Source organism: Rhamphochromis sp. 'chilingali' (genome assembly GCF_963969265.1).
Source record: "Rhamphochromis sp. 'chilingali' genome assembly, chromosome: 15".
Classification (NCBI taxonomy): domain Eukaryota; kingdom Metazoa; phylum Chordata; class Actinopteri; order Cichliformes; family Cichlidae; genus Rhamphochromis; species Rhamphochromis sp. 'chilingali'.
The window spans coordinates 2153816-2173783 of record NC_137942.1 but is presented as its reverse complement, the minus strand read 5'-3'; the positions used below and the strand labels follow the sequence as shown (position 1 = coordinate 2173783).

The 19968-nt window shown below is 47.1% G+C and overlaps 2 protein-coding genes across 2 annotated transcripts; one reads left to right on the top strand and one right to left on the bottom strand.

Annotated features, from left to right (window-relative positions):
- Positions 1-1996: 1996 nt before the first annotated feature.
- anapc2 (anaphase promoting complex subunit 2) lies at positions 1997-8266 on the top strand. The gene is made up of 14 exons (XM_080904325.1): positions 1997-2349; positions 3069-3318; positions 3390-3702; positions 3952-4084; positions 4213-4426; positions 4944-5063; positions 5416-5533; positions 5682-5860; positions 5941-6082; positions 6199-6274; positions 6371-6574; positions 6676-6808; positions 6989-7230; positions 7731-8266. The coding sequence occupies exons 1-14, from the start codon at positions 2251-2253 to the stop codon at positions 7938-7940; spliced, it is 2433 nt and encodes an 810-aa protein (XP_080760451.1). The 5' UTR covers positions 1997-2250; the 3' UTR covers positions 7941-8266.
- An 880-nt stretch (positions 8267-9146) lies between these two features.
- Positions 9147-18993, bottom strand: LOC308410749 (ras-related protein Rab-35). Its single transcript, XM_080904326.1, has 7 exons — positions 18835-18993; positions 16650-17395; positions 14321-14371; positions 12508-12631; positions 12274-12398; positions 11515-11639; positions 9147-10794 (listed from the first exon to the last, which is right to left on the bottom strand). Exons 2-7 carry the CDS (start codon positions 16702-16704, stop codon positions 10645-10647), a joined length of 630 nt encoding a protein of 209 aa, XP_080760452.1. The 5' UTR covers positions 16705-17395; positions 18835-18993; the 3' UTR covers positions 9147-10644.
- Positions 18994-19968: the final 975 nt, after the last annotated feature.

Here is a 19968-nt window from a genome sequence, read left to right as displayed (position 1 = left end):
CTTCACCGCAGACTTCTCCATCAACTCCCCACGCTGCCACCCACAGAAGTTCTCTGACGACTCTGCCATAGACTCTGAGTACAGACAGTGGACTCTGGACTTTGTGGACTCGTGCCACAAAGTCTAGAGTCCAGATCAGCAGGTGACTCGTGCCACCTGCTGATCAACGCCGGGAAAACCAAGGAGTTGGTGGACACACCACACTGACACTGGTGAACATCCAGGGAGTGGACATTGAGATAGTGGACTCGTATATGGTAAATGGCCTGTATTTGTATAGCGCTTTACTAGTCCCTAAGGACTTTACACATTCAGTCACACACCCATTCACACACTGGTGATGGCAGCTACATTGTAGCCACAGCCACCCTGGGGCGCACTGACAGAGGCGAGGCTGCCGGACACTGGCGCCACCAGGCAACGGGTGAAGTGTCTTGCCCAAGGATACAATGACCAAGACTGTCCAAGCCGGGGCTCGAACCGGCAACCTTCCGATTACAAGGCAAACTCCCAGCTCTTGAGCGATGATCGCCCCGCATGTATAGGTGTATAGGCACCTGGGTATTCACCTGAATAATAAGCTAGACTGGAGCCACAACACTGATGCTCTGTACAGGAAGGGTCAGAGCAGACTCTACCTGCTGAGGCGGCTGAGGTCATTTGGAGTACAGGGAGCGCTTTTAAAGACCTTCTATGACTCTGTGGTGGCATCCGCCAGCTCTGTTCTGGGATGCACCCTGGACCCAGTGCAGGTGGTGGGAGACAGAAGGACTCTGGCCAAAATAACATCTCTGATGGACAGAGTCTCCCACCCCATGCATGTAGATGTTGCTGCAGAGCTGCTTCAGTGACAGACTGCTGCATCCTCGATGCATGAAGGAGCGTTTCTGCAGGTCCTTCCTCCCTGCAGCTGTCAGACTGTACAACCAGAACTGCTCCCAACAAACACAGATGTTTACATCAGCGCTGTAACTGCAGTATTTTATCAACTGACTCACTCTACAGCCTGGGTTTGCCTCTTACCTGTATTTTATTTTATTTTATTTTATTTAATAATGGTACAATACTCTGTTTTTGGTAACCATTGTCCTCAATGTAAATATGTAAAACTTGTGTATGTTTCTGTTCTGTGTCTTGTGTACTGTTTCTTTGTATATGTGTCTTTTTTGCTGCTGTTACACCCAAATTTCCCCTTGTGGGACAATTAAAGGATTATTCTATGTCTTCTTCTTCTTATGTCAGCGTGTTATGAGATGAGATGAGATGAGATGAGATGAGATGAGACTTTATTGATCCCACTGTGTGGAAATTTTTGCATTACGTCAGCTCAGGGACAGAAAGCAGAAGGATAATACAAAAAATACAAATAAAATACAAACAAATATAAAATAAGTAAGATATTAAACTATATACAACGGTAGCATAGACAGTATGTGACTGTGGATATAGCTGTAGAAATATGCAAGACATAAACTATAAACTACATAGTTATAACATAATTTTTCCATGTAAGTAATAGTTATCTATAAGAATAGACGTGTACACGCACACTCACATGCAATATGAGTGTGCATCTAAATGTACAGCATCTAAATATACATATACATACACATATTCCTGCAAACGTCCACACACATAGAATGTGCATTATGCATGAAGTGACCGTGGATGTCCACAATGTCCAGTGACTTATGACACTGTGAGGAAAAATGTTAAAGTATTCACATTTTTTTCTTTCTCCATAAAAAAAAGTTGATTTTGTTTTTCTCTAAATTCTTTGATCATTTCTGGATATGAACAACCGAGTACAGAGCCATTTTAAAACGTTATAGCGGCAATTTTGTTCCTCATGACAAGTTCGCCATTGTTATGACAAACACCAGCCCACAGAGACACTTCCTGTGAACTTCAAAATAAAATCTGCGAGGCTTTACAATGCGCACTGTCTGACAGTAGAGGGCAGCATATGACTCCTTGGCGTCAAAATCACGAAAAGAAGAAGAAGATCGTGATCACGAAGAAGAAGTAAACCCGCGATACTGAAGAACATGTAGTTTTAGTTCAGAGTAATAACAGAAACTGGGGCTGATTTCAAGCAATATTATTCTTAGACATGAGTAATACCCACCGGAAACATGGAGCGTGTTTGTAGATGTTCTGGAGCGACGTTATAACCGGATAGAACCTCCACAGTTTAAATGTGGGACACCGAGAAGCTGCTTCGCGGTTTGTGAGGAAAAGTGTGAGAAAATGGAGGAAAGTGCGATGGAACCGGACTCAGTGGAGATGTCTGGATCCGGACCGAATCCCGGGGTCGCTGAATCCTGGGAAACCGTCACTGCGGCGCTGGTGAGTGGCTTCCCACTCTGGACACCTGCAGCTATGTGACTGTAGCATAACGAGCAACCGAACTCCATTAAAAAATCTCTCGATTTAACGTTTTGTTGGTCGTAGATGTGGTTTGTTAGCAATTTGAGAGGTTTTCAGATGTCACATTAATCAGGAGAAGTTTTCGGTTAAATTCGGCTTGTATGTATCGATGTCTTCTTAATGGTCCTAATCTGTGTTGTTTCCTCTGTCTGCTTCCTACTGAGTTCATTATTGGTTATCAATCCTCATAAATGTAAAGTAAACTGTGACGTGACGTCCATAAACAGCCAAACTTACAAGTTACAAAACAGAGGTGAAACAAGTGTGTGAAAAAACGAACTTTCACAGTTAGAGAAAGACCACAAAGCTACACAAATTCAACTGTAAGAAATGTAAAATGAACACAGGTTAATAAAGCAAGTGCAAAGACTCAAAAGGAGCGCACGGAGACTCGGAGCAAGATGCAGATCAGGTCAAAAAGAAGCAAAACAACCACAAGGGTTAGTGGAATTGAACCAAAAACACAAGCTGAGACACAAACTCGTCTCCTCCAGTCTCGTGGTTTTGCTCCTCTGTACGAGGGTCATCGGTCAGTCTAAGAAATCCAAACTGAAACTGGCTGTGAAGAAACCCTGTCAGCCAGCACCAGCACGTGTGCATCCTGTGTTTGTGTAACGCTGTGTTTTGGTTGCGTTCAGGTGTCTCCGGGTAGCTCGGTGTCAGAGCAGAGCCTCTCAGACTCGCTGGCCCTGCTGAACGATCAGGGTCTGGGCCGGCTGCTGGGCAGCTGGCTGCTGGAGACGCTGCAGATGCGTCTGTCTGCCTGCGTGGTTCCCGAGTTCTGGTCTGCCCTGAAGCAGCCAGAGAACGAGATGGAGGAGAAGGACAGGGTCTGGGTTCTGCTTACGGCCTTCAGGACTCTGCTGGACAGGCTCGAACCTTTTCTGGGTGAGTGGACCATCAGAGAGTTGATGGGTTTTCTCTGTGCGCAGCATTCAAACTTCTCCTCCTCCTTACAGCTGGTTTGGAGAAGCTGGGGGCGTGGCAGGATGAGGGCCGTGGAGGTCTGTGTGGCCCAGGATCCAAAGCCCTCATGGAGCGAGCCTTCACCACCATCAGGGCCCTCCTCCTCTTCTCCCCGGCTCCCGTCCTCCAGGAGCGAGTGCTGGAGTTTTACAGCCGGACCTTCTCTGTCTACATGAACCGGGAGGGCAGCGGTGAGGACGCCACCGAGGCTCCCGGTGGCGGGGCCTGCCGGGGCTGCTGGGTCCCCGTGCAGCAGTGCTGGTGTCAGCAGGCCCTGGAACACCTGCAGGAGCTCAGCCACATCCTGTGAGTCAGGTTTTTAATTTGAAATAATTGACGTAACGAGGCAGGAAGTTGGCATTATTTCCTTGAATTTTCAGAGTAAAAAAAAAAAAAAAAGTTGTGACTAAAATAAAATAATAATAATATAATATATAGCAAATATAAATCTTCGATCATTTCTAACAGTTGTATTTATGATGCTGAAGCGTGGCTCAGATCAGCTGTTTGTTCTCATGCAGTCTGAAACGCTGACGTCTGATTGGTTGTTTCCAGGTCGAAGCTGCAGCTGCTGGAGTGGGTGAGCTCCGAGGCCGTCACCACCATCCTCCACAAGCTCATCGAGATGCGGATGGAGCAGCTGTGCCGGGGCGAGTACGAGCGCTCCTTCCTGCTGGAGTTCCAGGAGGTGAAACATCTGCAGCATCTGTCCACGCTGAAACTCACTGCGGCCTGCTCCTCATTTACTGTGTGTGTGTGTGTGTGTGTGTGTGTGTGTGTGTGTGTGTGTGTGTGTGTGTGTGTGTGAGGGAGCAGTGGTTGGAGCTGGTGCTGGGCTGGCTGGCTAAAGTGTTTGCCAGTGAGGCGGACGGAGATGCCGCTTCACTCCCAGCGGCCCCCGGCGGTCTCGGCGTCCAGGTGGTCCCGGGCGGCGGCTCGGTGCTGAAGCAGTGGAGGTGCCACATGCATCAGTTCTTCTGCAGGATCTATGTCAACATGAGGATCGAGGAGCTCTTCAGCATCATCAGAGGTGGGAGTCTGCAGCATGTTTACAGATCCACGCCAGGCTGAACTCTGACCTCTGAGCTGTGATTGGACGCTGACGCCTGCTGATTCTTTAAGTCTTTTCTTTGCCGCGGAGCTCTTGTTTCCTCTACGGCAGTGTTTCCTGTCATCGCCTAGAGCTCAGCTCGAGTCAGGACGACGGAGCGTTTCAGCTAGCCACCGCTATAGAACAGGGTGGTCAAACATAAGGCCTGTGGGACAGAATCGCCCCAGGAAAGAATCCACTCTGGCCCACTGAAAGGATTCGAAAACAATAAAGAAGGGCATGAAGTTTGTAGAAAGAGCTCCCCGGTGGTCATTCGTGCTACGACAAAGTAATAAAGTAGTAGATAAACATTTAAAACACAGAAAAACGTCTAGTTTTTCTGTCATTTAATCAGTTTCTGTTTGTAACAGAGCCACAGTCAAAAAACAACAATAATAATTCTCTCTCTCTGTAAACCAGATTTCAAACTCTTCTTGGCTCTTGTGCTTCCTTTCAGATTTCCCAGAATCCAAAGCTGCTATTGAGGATCTGAAGTTCTGCCTGGAGAGAACCAATCAGAGACAGCAGCTCCTCACCTCGCTCAAATCCGCCTTCGAAAGCCGCCTACTGCACCCGGGTCGGTTTCTGTTGGGGTTTATTTTTGTGACCTGATGAGTCGCGGTGGCAGATTTTTTTAAGTTAAACGCGATTCAATGTTTTAAGTCAGGATTAGAGAAGAAAACAACAATGAGATGAAGGTGGAGGAGGAAAAGAGCCCAGAGGAGGTTCAGTGAGGTGGTGAAGGAGGAGGTGGAGGCGGACCATAGAGCTGATGCAGCTGTTTAAAAACAGCATTTGTTGATTTGCTTATTTTGAAGCTGTTTTTCAGCTCGTCGTGCACACGTGTGATTTCTCAGGTCATCCTCATCATCGTGTAGGGAAGCTGGTCTCTATGGTAACGTCTGTGAAACTGACTGATCTGTCTGCAGGCGTTCACACGTCAGACATCCTCACTGTTTACATCTCGGCCATCAAAGCGCTCCGAGAGCTCGACCCGTCCATGGTCATCCTGCAGGTCGTCTCCCAGCCGATCCGCAAGTACCTCAGGTGAGTCCACGCAGGCGCCGGCGGGATTCGCTTTCAGTCCTGCTCTGATCTTTTGGCTCTGATCGTGCACTTTTTTGTGAGTAAAGTTCTACATGAGTTTAACATTTGACGTCCTAGCAGAGGATCAAACGTCCGTGTTGTGTTTCAGGACCCGGGAGGACACGGTGAGGCAGATCGTAGCCGGTCTGACCGGAGATGCAGAGGGCTGCACCGACCTCGCCTCCGAGCTGTCCCGAGGAGACCCGGTGACTCTGGAGATGCAGGACAGCGACGAAGAAGGCAACGACCCCGAGGACTGGACTCCAGACCCGACCGACGCCATGCCCGGTCAGTGAACGCACCGCGCTGAGCGCAGAGAAGGAGACCGCAGCTGAAGAGAAAGATCTTACTCGTGTGTTTGTTCTCAGATAAAATGGGCTCGAAGCGCCGCTCGTCCGACATCATCAGCCTGCTGGTCAGCATCTACGGCAGTAAGGAGATCTTCATAGACGAGTACAGAGGCGTGCTCGCCGACAGGCTGCTGCAGCAGCTCAACTACAACACGGCCAGGTACGACCGCACCAGCGCCCAGCTTAAAGCTGAGAGAAAGTGTTGGTACTTTGAACATGTCGGGTCACTGATAGCAAAGTAAACGCTCACGCCCGTCCTGTTTTCTGCGTCTTCAGGGAGATTCGTAACGTGGAGCTGCTGAAGCTGCGGTTCGGCGAGTCTCACATGCATTACTGCGAGGTCATGTTGAAGGTAAACATCTGGAATATGGATCGTTAACCAGATATTTTAGGACATTCCCTGAAAGGATGAATTTCTGAGAACGTTGTGATTACCCGATGGATGCAGGACATGGCGGATTCTCGCAGGATCAACAGCAACATCCGCGAGGAGGAGTCAAAGCTGAGCGAGGAGGAGCAGCCGCCGCTGCCCCTGTCGGCCATCATCCTCTCATCTGAGTTCTGGCCCGCGCTGAAGGAGGAGAAGCTGGAGCTCCCTCCTGTCGTCTGCCAGGCCATGGAGGCCTACACCCACCGCTACGAGAAGCTGAAGGTGGAGTTGACCCACTGTGGCGTCTCTGGTTTGGTTTGCAGTAGAAACCAAATGCACAGCTACGCTTTTACCTGCTGAGTCGAGTCCCGTTTGTGTTTCAGGCCATGAGGACGCTGAGCTGGAAGCCTCACCTGGGCTCGGTCACTCTGGACGTGGAGCTGGAGGACCGAGTCCTCACCAACCTCACGGTCTCACCCATCCAGGCTGCCACCATCATGTACTTCCAAGAGAAAAGTAAGGACTTTCATTTCAGAGCGCTTTCATGCTGTGAAATGTAATTCTGCGATGACCCCTGATGTTTTCCTGACATGGCGATGTCATGGTTGTAAACTATCGGCTCTGACATCGCTCGTTACGCTGCGTGGAGTCGAGGGAGATGCAGTTTGATCGTCGTGTACCTGCTCGTCCTCTCAGGTTCTTGGACGTTGGAGGAGCTGAGTGCGAAGCTGGGCGCCCCGAAGGAGCTGGTGCACAGGAAGCTGGCTCTGTGGCAGCAGCAGGGCGTGCTGAGGGAGGAGGCGGGCGGCCACTTCTACGTGGTGGAGAAGGGTTCGTCGAAAGAGAAGCTGGACAGAGGCGTGATGCTGATCGACAGCGACGAGGAGAGGGACTCCAACACCGCCACACAGTCCGAGCAGAGGGAGGAGAAGCTGCAGGTACGCACTTCATTCATCCTGCTGTCTCAGGGTTATTTACTTAGTTACTTTAAGTATTTGAAACCTGGCACCTGATGATGTGCCGCTTCTTTTCAGTCGTGTTATAAAAATCACTTAATAATGAATGACAGTGGGTGTTTTAGGATCACATGCTCCATAAATCACGAGCTTATTGTTGTGAACGACTTGGTGCACCCGCATGATCCCAGGAGGGTAACTCACCCCTGGTTGGGTCTCCTAAGGAGGTCTTTCATGGGAGAGCGCCTGAGAGCCGGGATCTTAGCCATTGAGGCACAGCTGTGGACAGCCCACCTCTCTTGGGAGGGGCCGTAGGGGTTCAGTGCTTTGTGAATCGCGTGGTGTATGTCTTCAGCTGTCTGGAACGTCACCGCTCTGCTGGGGAAGCAGCTCAAACGAGCGCTTCAGCCTGAAAAGTATCAGCTAGTTCTAGTTAGGTCTTAAACTCTCACAGTAAGCACACTGGGCCTCTGTCTCTGCAGCTGTTCTGGGTCTACGTCCAGGCCATGCTCACCAACCTGGACACCATGACACTGGAACGCATACACACCATGCTGCGGATGTTCGTCGCTACGGGACCCGTCGTCACGGAGATGGACGTGAACGAGCTGGAGGCGTTCCTGCAGAGGAAGGTCAGGGACCATCAGCTCATAATGTCCGGCAACGTCTACAGGCTGCCCAAATCCAACTGATGACTGTGCTGCGTTCAAGTGCGTCGGAATATGTGGAAGATTCCAGCGTTTGTTTTGCTCTGAGGGATTTTTACTAAAAGGGCTCATGGAGTAAATATGGAACAATTCTAACTTGAATTTCCTGGATTTTTCCATATGATGTGAAAGCAGCATGGATTTAAATAAAAAAAGGAAAAGCAGTGTTTGTTTTTTCAAAATAAAAGCACTTCCACTCCTTTAAGCATCAGTACAGACAGATTTGATGCTGCACCTGGAGATAACTGTAAAGGTGTTTGGTGAACACCGATGTGTAAAACTGGTTAATAAACAGAATCATTTCAAAACCACTTTCATCTGTGCCTTTTTCTAACAGCTGCAGTTCTTCCCAAAGTATAGAGCAAACATTTCAGCCTCTCCTGGTTTTCTCTGTGAGATGAAAACCACGGGCGGAAGGGCCTGCAGCTGCAACAGTGGGAACACACTCTTTGACAACAAAGAAACACCAACAGCTGCAGTTCCTCTAATGTCCAGCAGAGACTCCAGGAGCGAGTCAGTCCCCATGTTAAAGCTTTACAGCAGTAATAAAAGTGTCTGACACAAACTGATCTCTGTAGAGAATTTCCCCTTCATAATCGATTGTCCCAAAAATCAGAACAGAATTGGGGAAAAGGGCTTTTAAACACGCTGCCCCGGCTTCCTGGAACAATCTGCAGAAGGAACTGAAATGATCTGACTTGGTTACCTTGGGAGAGTTTAAGTCTGTCTCAAAGGAACGAGAGAACAGCTCTTTGACTCAGTGTGATTGTTTTTAAATGTACTCTTAATTTGATCTGTTATTGTATATTTTCCACATGGTATGGGGCTATTGTATTGGTTGTAAATGTTATAGTGCTGTGTGTATTTGATGATGCCAGGTCTCTGTTGGAAATGAGATTTTTTTTACCTGGGTAAATAAAGGACTAATAAAAAATAACACCTGTACAGGGGACGATGTTTTTATAACTCACCTGTTTAAAGTTTGCATTGTTAGGGGCGTGGCACAGGTGACTGTCTGCTCCGCCTCACCTGAGCTGGACCTCTGAGCCGTGTTTGTACTGTGGAGCCTTTTGGGGCATTTTAATGACATCACCTAACCAAAAACATGGCTGCTGTGAGGTCACTCTACTAAAGGTAAGTGAAATTCTAGGATTTCATTGCATACAGTCTCATCACTGCACAAAGAATCACTGAATTTATTGCTTTTATTGTATTTGGACACATTTGCTTGGCATCAGATTTACATTAAAACATGTTTTGGGATTACTGGCCTCATTCAGACTGAAATAAGGCATGCAGACAGTTTGTACTCATCACACACGTTAATGTCACAATTGAACAAACAGCTCCCTTTCACTGGTTAAATACATGTTCTGTATTAAGAAAAAATCTAAACAGTGGTTTAAGACCAAAGTTAAAGGACCATGCTGGTGTTTGTTTTTGCATGTTTTAGTTCACTGCAAATACAGATGTAGAGTTTCTCAGTGTTACTCCCTTTTTTCCACTAACATGAGAACTGGCGACTAAAGACGTGGAGCGTGATATGGCTTTCATCTTCCACGTGTCACAGAAGGTAACAGAACAAAATAGAAACAAATCCCTGCAGTTTTATCTTCAGTGAAACCTACACAACTAGAACCTGTCATTGTGAAAGGTCGCAAGGTCATTATTTTCCCACTTTCAAAACCTCTGCTGATGAGCCAACCGGAGAAAAACTGACCTAACAGGGGAGAAGCTATCGGCTTGTTTCAGACAGGATGGAGCCTGTCTGAAACAAGCCTACCACGAGATAAGTGAGTAATCATGCAAAGCCGCTTTAATCCAAAAACATGGAGGGAACGAGCAGAATCGGAGCACTTTAACATAAAAACTGATTCTCCCTAAAGCGCTGTGCAGCTGTGGTGGGAGCACAGACTCGACATGTGACCAAATCTCCGGGTTTTCCACCAATCAGGACGCATTATTGACTGACGCAGTGCCCAATCAAACACGTTTCATGCCAAAAAGGTGGACGGTGTTTGAATGGTCACCACAGAGGTCCCCGGCTCTAGAGCTCAAGCATCGGGGCCATGTTGGTGGAAAGTTCTTTGGCTACATGTGACCATGAACTGACTTCTGTCTTTGGAGAGATGAGTAAAAAAGAATCAGTTTTAATGATGAAACCAGGTTTGTTTCCTGCCGATTGAAGTGTTTGAAAATTGTAAAAGCCGGGATAGAAGCTTCATTTTTGTGGTGTAACTTGAATGAGAGTTTTACAGGTGCTGATTAAGCTGATGATCACACACCTCCTCATAAACCAGTGCAGCTCAGACTGAAACGAGTCATTTAAGGCGAGCTCAGGAATCCACTCGTTTGAATAAACGTCACAGAAATGTTTCTTCTGGTTAGCATCCACAAACCAACCTGCACATTAGTCGCTCTTTAGCTTCAGTCCAACACACGACACGCTGCAGTCTGGTTAGAAGAAAAAAAAAAAAAAAAAAAAAGCATAAACACCAGAATGATCCTTTAGGTCATGTGACCTCCTGGCTGCTACTTGCATTCAGTGCTGGCAGACTGTAGACCCTCAGGCACAGCGAGAGCTACAGCCTGCTGTGCTGTAGCTCCACACATTCATATCTGCAGTGAGAGACGGCCTCGAAGGCGCCGAGTTCAGTCTCAGCTGAATGCTGTGGGCAGAAGCGGCGTCTCAGCAGCATTTCTTCCCCCTCTTCCTGCGGTCTCGGTCTCGCTGGGCGTTGATGTTCACCGTGTCCTTCTCCCGCTCCCGCTCCCTCTCCACTCTGTTCTGGCTCTCCTTCTTGGCCCGGAGCACCATGAGGGTGAACGCCATGAACATCTGAGCAGAGCAGCAGAAACAACACAGACTTCAGGATTATCTATCGCGGCCCCGTGTCCCACTCCCCGACCCTCAAACGGCAGCGACACCGTGCACGAAACTGTTCGTGTCACTGAAGACATTTTAAAAATAATAAAGCAAATACTCATGGATAGTAACAACAGGAAGCACAGTCACATCTGATCCTGCCTTTACTTTAGTCTCCGTTATTAAAACAGTCTGAGCGTTCCATGGTGAATATATCTGAGATCAGTCACAGGGTCCCTGCTGGTGGTTTACCAGCATTTTTATCAGCGGGATTGAGGACGAACCGCCATCTCTGCTGTTACCACAGTCTCCGTCTTTCAGCTCAAATCGAGGCTAAACAGACCCCTCCTCCTCATCGCTACCCTCTGCAGTGTAATAATGAGATGATGAGGTGCATCTTCATCTGCAGGCCTGGACCATCCAGTATGAAGGAAACCACTGCATTCAACCTGAAGCCCCATCATTATGAGACACTTCTGCGTCACTGGGCCTGGATGACAGCAGTGAAAGGACACTGCCCCCCTCAGGTCACACTGAGAACTACGACCCCACGCTCTAATTTACCTGCCTGTCATTTCAATACCAACCTTACAGACAAAACATTAGGAACAAAGGCTTTCGACCTTGTAATGGGACAAACTGCACACCAAAAAAATCTTTTTAAATCAGGATGTTAATCATTTAAAGCTTCACCTCTTCAACATTTATGTTCTCTTTGGCACTCGTCTCGAAGACACGGACACCCACCGACTCCCCAAAACGCAAAGCATCCTGGGTATCCACCTGCCTCTTGGAAGGGTCGTCATTCTTGTTCCCCACTGAGGAAAGAAGGAAAATCCATCTGTAAACGCTTCCTGCAGACGTCCCCAACCAGGGTGAAACTCAAATGCATCATAAAAAAAGATATTAATAACTGATGCTGCAGGTCTGAAATGAACCAAAGCATCTCTAAGTGTCAACCCTGATTCACCTCCCCAGAGTCAGACCTGCACAATAACCTTCCTGTTTAAAATTACCAGTAAAACTTCACGTTTACTGAACCTGAGAAATCATCTGATAACAACAGTTTGTCTTAAACACAGTAGATCTACAAAAGTGTTTATGACGACTCAGCGGGACGGCACGTCTCACCATCAGGAAGTTTATAAACTGTTGGTGAGGGGAAAGAGGCTCTCCTCACCAGAGATCTGCCTGCATGATATCATAATAGATAAAATATTCGACCAGTGTTCAAGCTGACTGCATGTGGACTTTAAAACATATCCAAACTCAATTTTCCAAGTCTGGACATTAAAGTGGATAATGGAGCTGAATGAATGCAGCTGCATCTTTAACAAACCGTACGTCACCTGGAAGCAGACGGAGCCTCTCAGCAGCTTTCGGCACACCTGTGAGCAGGTCAGAGTTCACACTGAAACACTGATATTCAGGATGAGTTTAGGGTCGACCTACCCAGGATCTTGCAGACGTTGTCACAGTTCTGGGAGATTTCATTCAGCCACCTCTTAACATTTACGAACGACTCTGGATTTGTCACGTCGTAAACTATGATGACGCCGTGGGTGTTTCTGTAGTACCTGGGGACAGGTGAAGCGGAATAAACTGATGACCTCAACGATGACGCTGCAGCGGGCTGCACGCAGTCATACAAAGAAACTCGGGGGAGAAAGTTTCAGAGATCATTACGTCGAGGTGATGGTTCGAAACCTCTCCTGCCCCGCCGTGTCCCAGATCTGCAGCTTCACCCGCTCCCCGTCGATATCCACCGTCCGGATCTTAAAGTCCACGCCGATGGTGGTGATGTAGCTGCCTGCACGAGAAAAAATAAAAGCCAGAGTGAGGCAGACGTGCTGCACAGCAACGCGAGTGCAGACGCACTGCGTGCGTGTGTGTGTGTGTAACTGCGTGCGTGTGTGTGTGTGTAACTGTGCGTGTGCGTGTAACTGCGTGTGTGCAACTGCGTGCGTGTGCGTGTAACTGCGTGTGTGTGTGCGTGTGTGTGTGCAACTGCGTGTGTGTGTGCGTGTGTGTGTGCAACTGCGTGTGTGTGCGCGTGTGTGTGTGCAACTGCGTGTGTGTGCGTGTGTGTGTGCAACTGCGTGTGTGTGCGTGTGTGTGCAACTGCGTGTGTGTGCGTGTGTGTGCGCGCGCGTGTGTGTGTGTGTGCGCGTGTGTGCGTGTAACTGCGTGTGTGCGTGTGTGTGCGTGTGTGTACGTGTGTGTGTGTGCGCAACTGCGTGTGCAACTGCGTGTGTGCGCAACTGCGTGTGCAACTGCGTGTGTAACTGCGTGTGTAACTGCGTGTGTGTGTGTGTAACTGCGTGTGTGTGTGTGTAACTGCGTGTGTGTGTGTGTAACTGCGTGTGTGTGCGTGTGTGTGCGTGTGTGTCCTGCTGTTGCATCTGCAGGCCCTTGTTAACCCCCCCTCCCCCCTCACGCACCAACTCCACCACTTCAGATGTTTTGGCGTCCTGTCAGGAGCGCCTGGCCCACTTCCACTCGCCCCACCCGTTTACATCCTCTCCCCGCCTTCGAGAACTATATTTGATTCCCGCTGAGCGGCTGAGACACGGAGCGCCATTCCAGCCGTATGTGGGAAAAACTCTGCTAGAAACCCTCGATATTTCCCCAGACTGCAGAAACGTGGCCGAGGCTCCAAAACGGTTTCTCAGACGGGATCGCAGCTGGCCGTCACTCTGACCATCTGTGGCCGCAGCTACAGCCCACTGAACCACCACCACTCCAGCTTACATGTTTGTGATTCCAGCAAGAAAAAACCGAGCCGTGTTTCTGGCTCCGTCCTCCAGCTGTCGTGAGAACTTTTGGTCTGTCATGTCAGGACCAGACAAACCGTCCAGTGACACGCTTTAATCGACCGTGAGATGCGTGTTCCATTCGGTAAACAAGCCTGAGTGTGAATGCTGCTGGTAGCGCTTCATAACTAATGACACATTCAACGACCACGTTTCTCCAACACCTGAGCTTCCTGTTATGAAACGATCAGCAAATAAAAAAAAACTGCAAATAAACTTTGGACTCTTGCTGCCTGACGCAGTCGCTTCCTCTGCTGGGATCCAACTCGTCTTTACAGCATCATCACTTTGAGATTTGGCGCACGACAGACATCTTACTCTAGTTTCACGTCGGCTTTCAGTTCAGCAACTTTCTGCTTCTGTTCCACATCCGTGGCTGTGTACACACGCCACAGAGTGGATTCAAAACGCCGACACAGGTTATTAATATTCCTAAAGGAGGGCAGTTATTGTTTGACACTTGGGTGCGAGCACACGAGACCGTTCAGAGGAAATGGATGAAGCATTTAAACGTTTGATGATATAGACCTGCCTCTCCTGCAGCTCCTGACGTGTTAGGACAGCTCTTATGACTCCTGGAGATAAGATGACTCCTCCTGATAAAATGCTTTTAATTCTCGGCCTATAACTGGAGTCTGCTGTGTGTTTAGTGTGAGCAGGTATCACCTTTCATGTAACCAACTCACCTGAGAAGGAGTTATCTGCGAAGCGGAGCAGGAGGCTGCTTTTTCCCACATCTAAAGGGGGGAAAAGATCAGAGGGACGAGATTAATATCTGTTTGAGTAAAGCCTACTATGACCCCCACTGTAACTTTAGTGACAGCCACATACCAGCAAAACACACAGACGGGAGGAGGTGAGATAAGGAAAGTGAAACAACACAAAATAGGACAAAGGTTGAACTCGCACTGGACATGTGTGAGAAAAGCATCTGAAGAAAACCTGACAGAGGAGAGCCGACGAAGCAGAAAGACGTCGGGCTAAACGGAGAAATCGATGGGAAAGTTACAGTTTTCTCAGAGCATTAAAGTGTTAGAGACTACACGCCTGTAAAAACAAGTCCTGCATCTGCTTTGCAGGCTGGATGTTTGCAGCTGACACTTGTGCTGTCTATCAAAATCAGATTCCAGAAGCTGGAGAAAAAAAAAAAAAAAAGAAAAATCACTGCTTGGTTCAATCATTTAAGCGGTTTTCCAAAACAAGACTGGACTAGACTCGTTCAGCAGGCTCGGAGATGGAGCTCGTTTATCAGGAACTAAAACCTCTGCCTGCTACGCCTCAAACAGATGGACGATAAACGTGACAGCATTACTCCTCACAGAAACAGCTCTGCCAACGAAAGGCACGAGAACTATGTCGAGCTGAAAACTGGAAACTCGCAGCAGCTTCCTGAAACCGTCTTTCCATCCAGGCACGCGTCTCATGTGCAGCGATGAAATCCACCCACTGCTCTAAAATAAGTTCCTGCAGGGAAGAAGGTGACCGACAGTGACTCAGCACCTCCTGCAGGAGGCCTGACACCAAAAGCCCTGAAACTACAACATTCGATCAATAACTGGAGCCTGCTCTCTCCAAAGCAGAGGACCAGGTCCGTTTGTTTTATGGAGTCATCTTTGTTTTACTACGAGCTTGGAGAGAGTTTGTTTTCTTGTTCTCGTGCTGAGAAAGTGACATTAAACGAGTTTTCCTGGGAACGCACTCCCAGCACAAAACCAGGCTCTGCTGAGGCCCGCGGTGCTGGCATCCCAACATGCTTTGCAGTGTCTGAACTCAGACTTTGTGCTTTCAAACAACATCTGGATTCATGAAATGTTAAAGTTTAATTATCATTATTTTTATTTAGGTACTCAGTCACTCTTACTGGTTTGAGATATATCACACCACCCCAGTCCTGGACTCTTTATTTTATCGATGACCTTTTATACTAAAAGCTGTGCTCCGCCCCTCATGGGGCCTAATCTGCAGCCAAAACACAGAAACATTCACACATGCATCAGACACGCCCACTACAGCCGAGTCCGATACCCGAGCTGTGACGTCTTACACACATCTATCTACGTTTCATATCTGAGACATTGGAGCACATTAGGAGATAAGGAAGACAAACAACATCACAAAAACAGTGAAAGACCTCCTGTGGAACATGATCCCCGACTGCTCTGTTTCACAGTTTTTTCTGCTCTTGGATCTGTATGATGTCATAAAGAGGTGATCTCTCTAATCTGGAAAGCTCCACCCACCCAAAGCTCAAACCGGGCAGCCAATCACAAGAAAACTGATTTTAAAGGGGGCGGGGTTTAAACAGCTTGTTTCAGTCAGAGGACAAACTGAAGGCCCGCAGCAAGGCTCAGTATGATTTAAGGGGGGATTATTTTGAACTGTGAATCATGCAAAGCTGCTTTAGTTGCGTCGAGAAATAAAATTATGGCGCTATAAATAAATAAATGTTTAGTCCTTAATCCAGCCTTGCATCTGGGCTGGCATGAGCTCAGGATTAATCTCTATGAACTGTGCATAATATATTAGAAAACAAAGATGAATTTTAACTTTAAATCACATAAAGCTACTCTAACTGCAAGGATAAGCACATGGAGCTGGGAATGAGTACAGGTCCTCTTTAAAGCAAGTCTATAAAAGCAGGCAGTAAGAAGGCAGTGAGTCTGTGAGGGGTCCCGAGGGCTACAACGCCAACACCTTTGAGATTCATGCAGTCAAGCTTCTTTCACATACAGGTGAAAACCAGACCAGGTGATCGGCAAAAATCAGCTAAAACCAATTCTGAAACAAACTGGAAGCCAGGACAGGGATGGTGCGATTTCGACCAGTAAGACCTCCCCAGTTCATCAGTATGGAAACGTTCCTATTAATAGGTTTATTATGGTTCTACTGGCCCACAGAGACAGCAGCCTAAATGTACTGGAAGTGTCTGTTCACACATCTGTTTCTTGCAGGGCTCCATTAAAAAAAGAAAAGCTTTGACTGCAGAGAGATGTAAACAAGTTAAAATGTACTAACTGGAGTCTCCAATGATGAGCAGCTTAAAGAGATGATTGTAGTCCTTCCCTGCCATTTGGATGGCCTTGTTTTGGATTTCCAAGTAAAACCAGTTTCATAGGAGGAAGGTGAGCTTCCTTCCCTCCAAGTGCACATGCGGCACTCGCCTTGTTCCGCCTCCAAACGCTGACCACCTCAAGAGTTTGTCCAGAAATCACAGGTTCGCTTCCCCTTTGGGTGTGAGGACATTTCCAGTTACACTCTAGTTTCAGTTCTGATGTTCACATCGTTTTAAAAGCGAAACCGCAGCAGCCGGCAGAGTAGGTGGCACTTCTCGAGAGCTCTGCATTTATGATTCACGCTTGACGGCGAGGGCCGGCACCGTGGTTCCACCTTACTTCCAGTTCCACCCAGCGACACTCCTGTGGGGGATTTCCAACAACTCCTCCACAGTTGTGTCAGTGCAGCTCCAGCACTCCTCTGGATGCTCAGTCTTCACATGTACGGCTCCAGGATGGGCACATTTGGCATTTTGTGGTAGTGCTGATCATAAATCCCGTTACTGCCCTTCTCCTCAGAATTCCTGCCCCTCACCTCTTTTTTTTGGTTGTTGCACTTGAAAGAAACTAAGATGTTCCTCTTTTTTTAACAGCAGCGGTTACATCTGCAGAGGTTTCTTTGACTCAATCCCTTCGGTTCCTCTGGTGGTTGGCTAAAAAGTCACCCGTTCCCTGTTTCATTGCACGAGGAGGGTTCACCAAAAGGAGCTAAACAAAAACAAGGAGAAAAGGTAATGAGAAGTCAGACCAAATCACATCAGACTTCACAACTTTTTGCTTGCTGTGTCCCGCCTTAACTCCCTGCCTGTTACTCGAACAGCAGCTGAGTCACTAAATATAACTTCCTATTCCTGCTGTATCCACCCCCATCCAATGCCTTATCTGTGTTAGCAATATCAGCAGCTCACTGACGGCCATCGTCCAGATTTGGTTGTTTTTCTAAATTCTTCAGGTAAAACAGCGGAGCTGAGCTGGCTGCTGCTGGGTTCGCTTTCCGTGAAAACAGGAAAGGCTGGACTTCGCTAATGCGAGCTAATCCAGCCCCAGGACGCTGTTCTGTCGTGAGTAGAGCGACGCCAATCTCCACTCCAACAAACGCACATTTAAATGTTCGTAATGTGGCGGCAGAATCAATGCCTTCAACAATAAAACTACTCACCCCGGAAAGTCTTGGACCGATCGGCTTTGATTCGGCTCACATCAAGCCCCCAAATGTATACGTGATTCAATAAAGAAAAATAAACCTAAATTTAAAGTAACGGACTGGCTCCTTTAACTAGACTTAAACAACCATGTAAAGGCACAGCAAATTATTGAATAAAAGTATAAATTACGTGCAACCTTGTGTGTCTATACATGCCGAATTGAAGTATAATACATAACGTTGGAGCAAAGAAGTCCCAAATCTGTGTGACTCAGGTTTAAAACGCTTGGGCGTAGAAAACTGATGTTTTCGCTTAGATTTTTGAAGCAGTTTGGCAGATAATTCCATCAAACATTAGAAGAGATGGCTATTGGTCTGTGGATGGCCTCAGGTCACTGATTCAGCTTTAAAAATCTTTAACGGCCGTTACTGGCAGTTTCTGACCCGCTGCTGGGACAGCACGTTCGAAAGTCTCTTATTGCGCGAGCGTTTGTAGCTTTTGGTGGAACGACACGCCTGACTCCACGCGAAATATATTCATTTTTCGTTAAATGAAATCAAACTATGCCAATCCAAGACTTAGAGTCACTTGTGAAAACATTGTAAAAATGAATCAGGGACGTGCTTCAATACGGCACAAATAAAATAACACAGTGCTGGCGTTAAACTGTAGTTTTGTTCAGAGCTCGATGGTTTTAACGGCCAAACCACCGACCTGTTAAGGCACAAACGGGACAAAACTGGTGAATAAATAAATATTAACGTTAATTTAACGGGTGTAAATAAAGAAGAAAGCAATGACCGCTCGTTATAAGGCTAAATGTGTATTTGGTACTGGGTGTACCGCTGCAGACTAGCAAGAAAACGTTTAAACTTCCAGATTTGTTCATCCAGCCTCGAGTGACGGTGTCCGGGCCCGACGCTGGCCTGCCAAGACGTCGGGAAACTTCAGTGCTCGGAGAAACTTTCAACCCGCCGCCGTTTATTTAAAAAACGAACTTACTGTGGTCATGATGCGGTGCTTGGCCGGTGGGTCATGCTCACAGACCGGTGCTACACTCTGACTTGTGCCCGTTGATTCCGCTGGCTCGCCGCTCCGACGGTCGGACCGTCTCCCTGCCGACCACACCTGACTGACTGCAGCTGATGACCCACTCTCATCATCTGACGCTGCGTTCACGGTCATGTGGGAAAACCCTGCACCCTTCAACCGCAAAGTGCACACCGACACAGAGTACTACAGCTGCTCTTTCTTTCGTTTTATAATATCTAATCAAATCATCTTTACCCATGTACTGAAACATATGATAAGGAAACAAGCCAGGGGCGTCCAGCATACGACCGGGGGAAACAGATCTGCCCCACAAAAGGGTCCAATCTGGCCCTCGTGGACTATTTTTTCAGATTCTCAATTTAAAATTTCCACATTGTCTATTTTATTTCATGCATTTAATGTACATAATTCACTTACTTGCTGCATATAATGTCCTCCTGTATATATTCACTTAATGTACATAATGTTCTCTCTCTTTCTGCACAGCCAAGGAGCATGTCAGGATACATTTCACTGCGTGCTGTACTCGTATAACTATGGATGTGACAAAGAAAGATTCTTGAACCTTGGAGGGTTTTACAAAATATTACAATTAAAAAAAATCTTCACTTGGAAAGAATCATGAGAGTTTGAATCATCATAGGTTTTACAGCCTTCTTACTGACAAATACTTACTGTTTCCCCCATTACAAATGAACCATTGAATGAATTGTTTATTTTCTACAGTGGGAGCATAGTTACAAGAATAATAACAATAATTTCACAGTAATAACTTAATAACACAGATTTATTTGTTAAAGTTAAAACATGGGTAGTGATGCTGATTTATCTTTGAAAGGGTAAAATTAAGAAAAATTAAAGAGAGAGACAGAGAGAAGTAAATGAATAATAAAATCAATGCAGAAAGACAAATAACGTACAATCAAAGGTGAAAAACAGATGCAAAATGGTCACTATGACACTTTAAAATGACCCCAAAGCAACTAAAAGAATTACAAAAATTACTGAAAGGAGGAGTCTGGAAAGAGGCTCAAACCCATCAGACAAAAAGGTCAAATGAAAAGGACGTAGGGTGAGTACAAA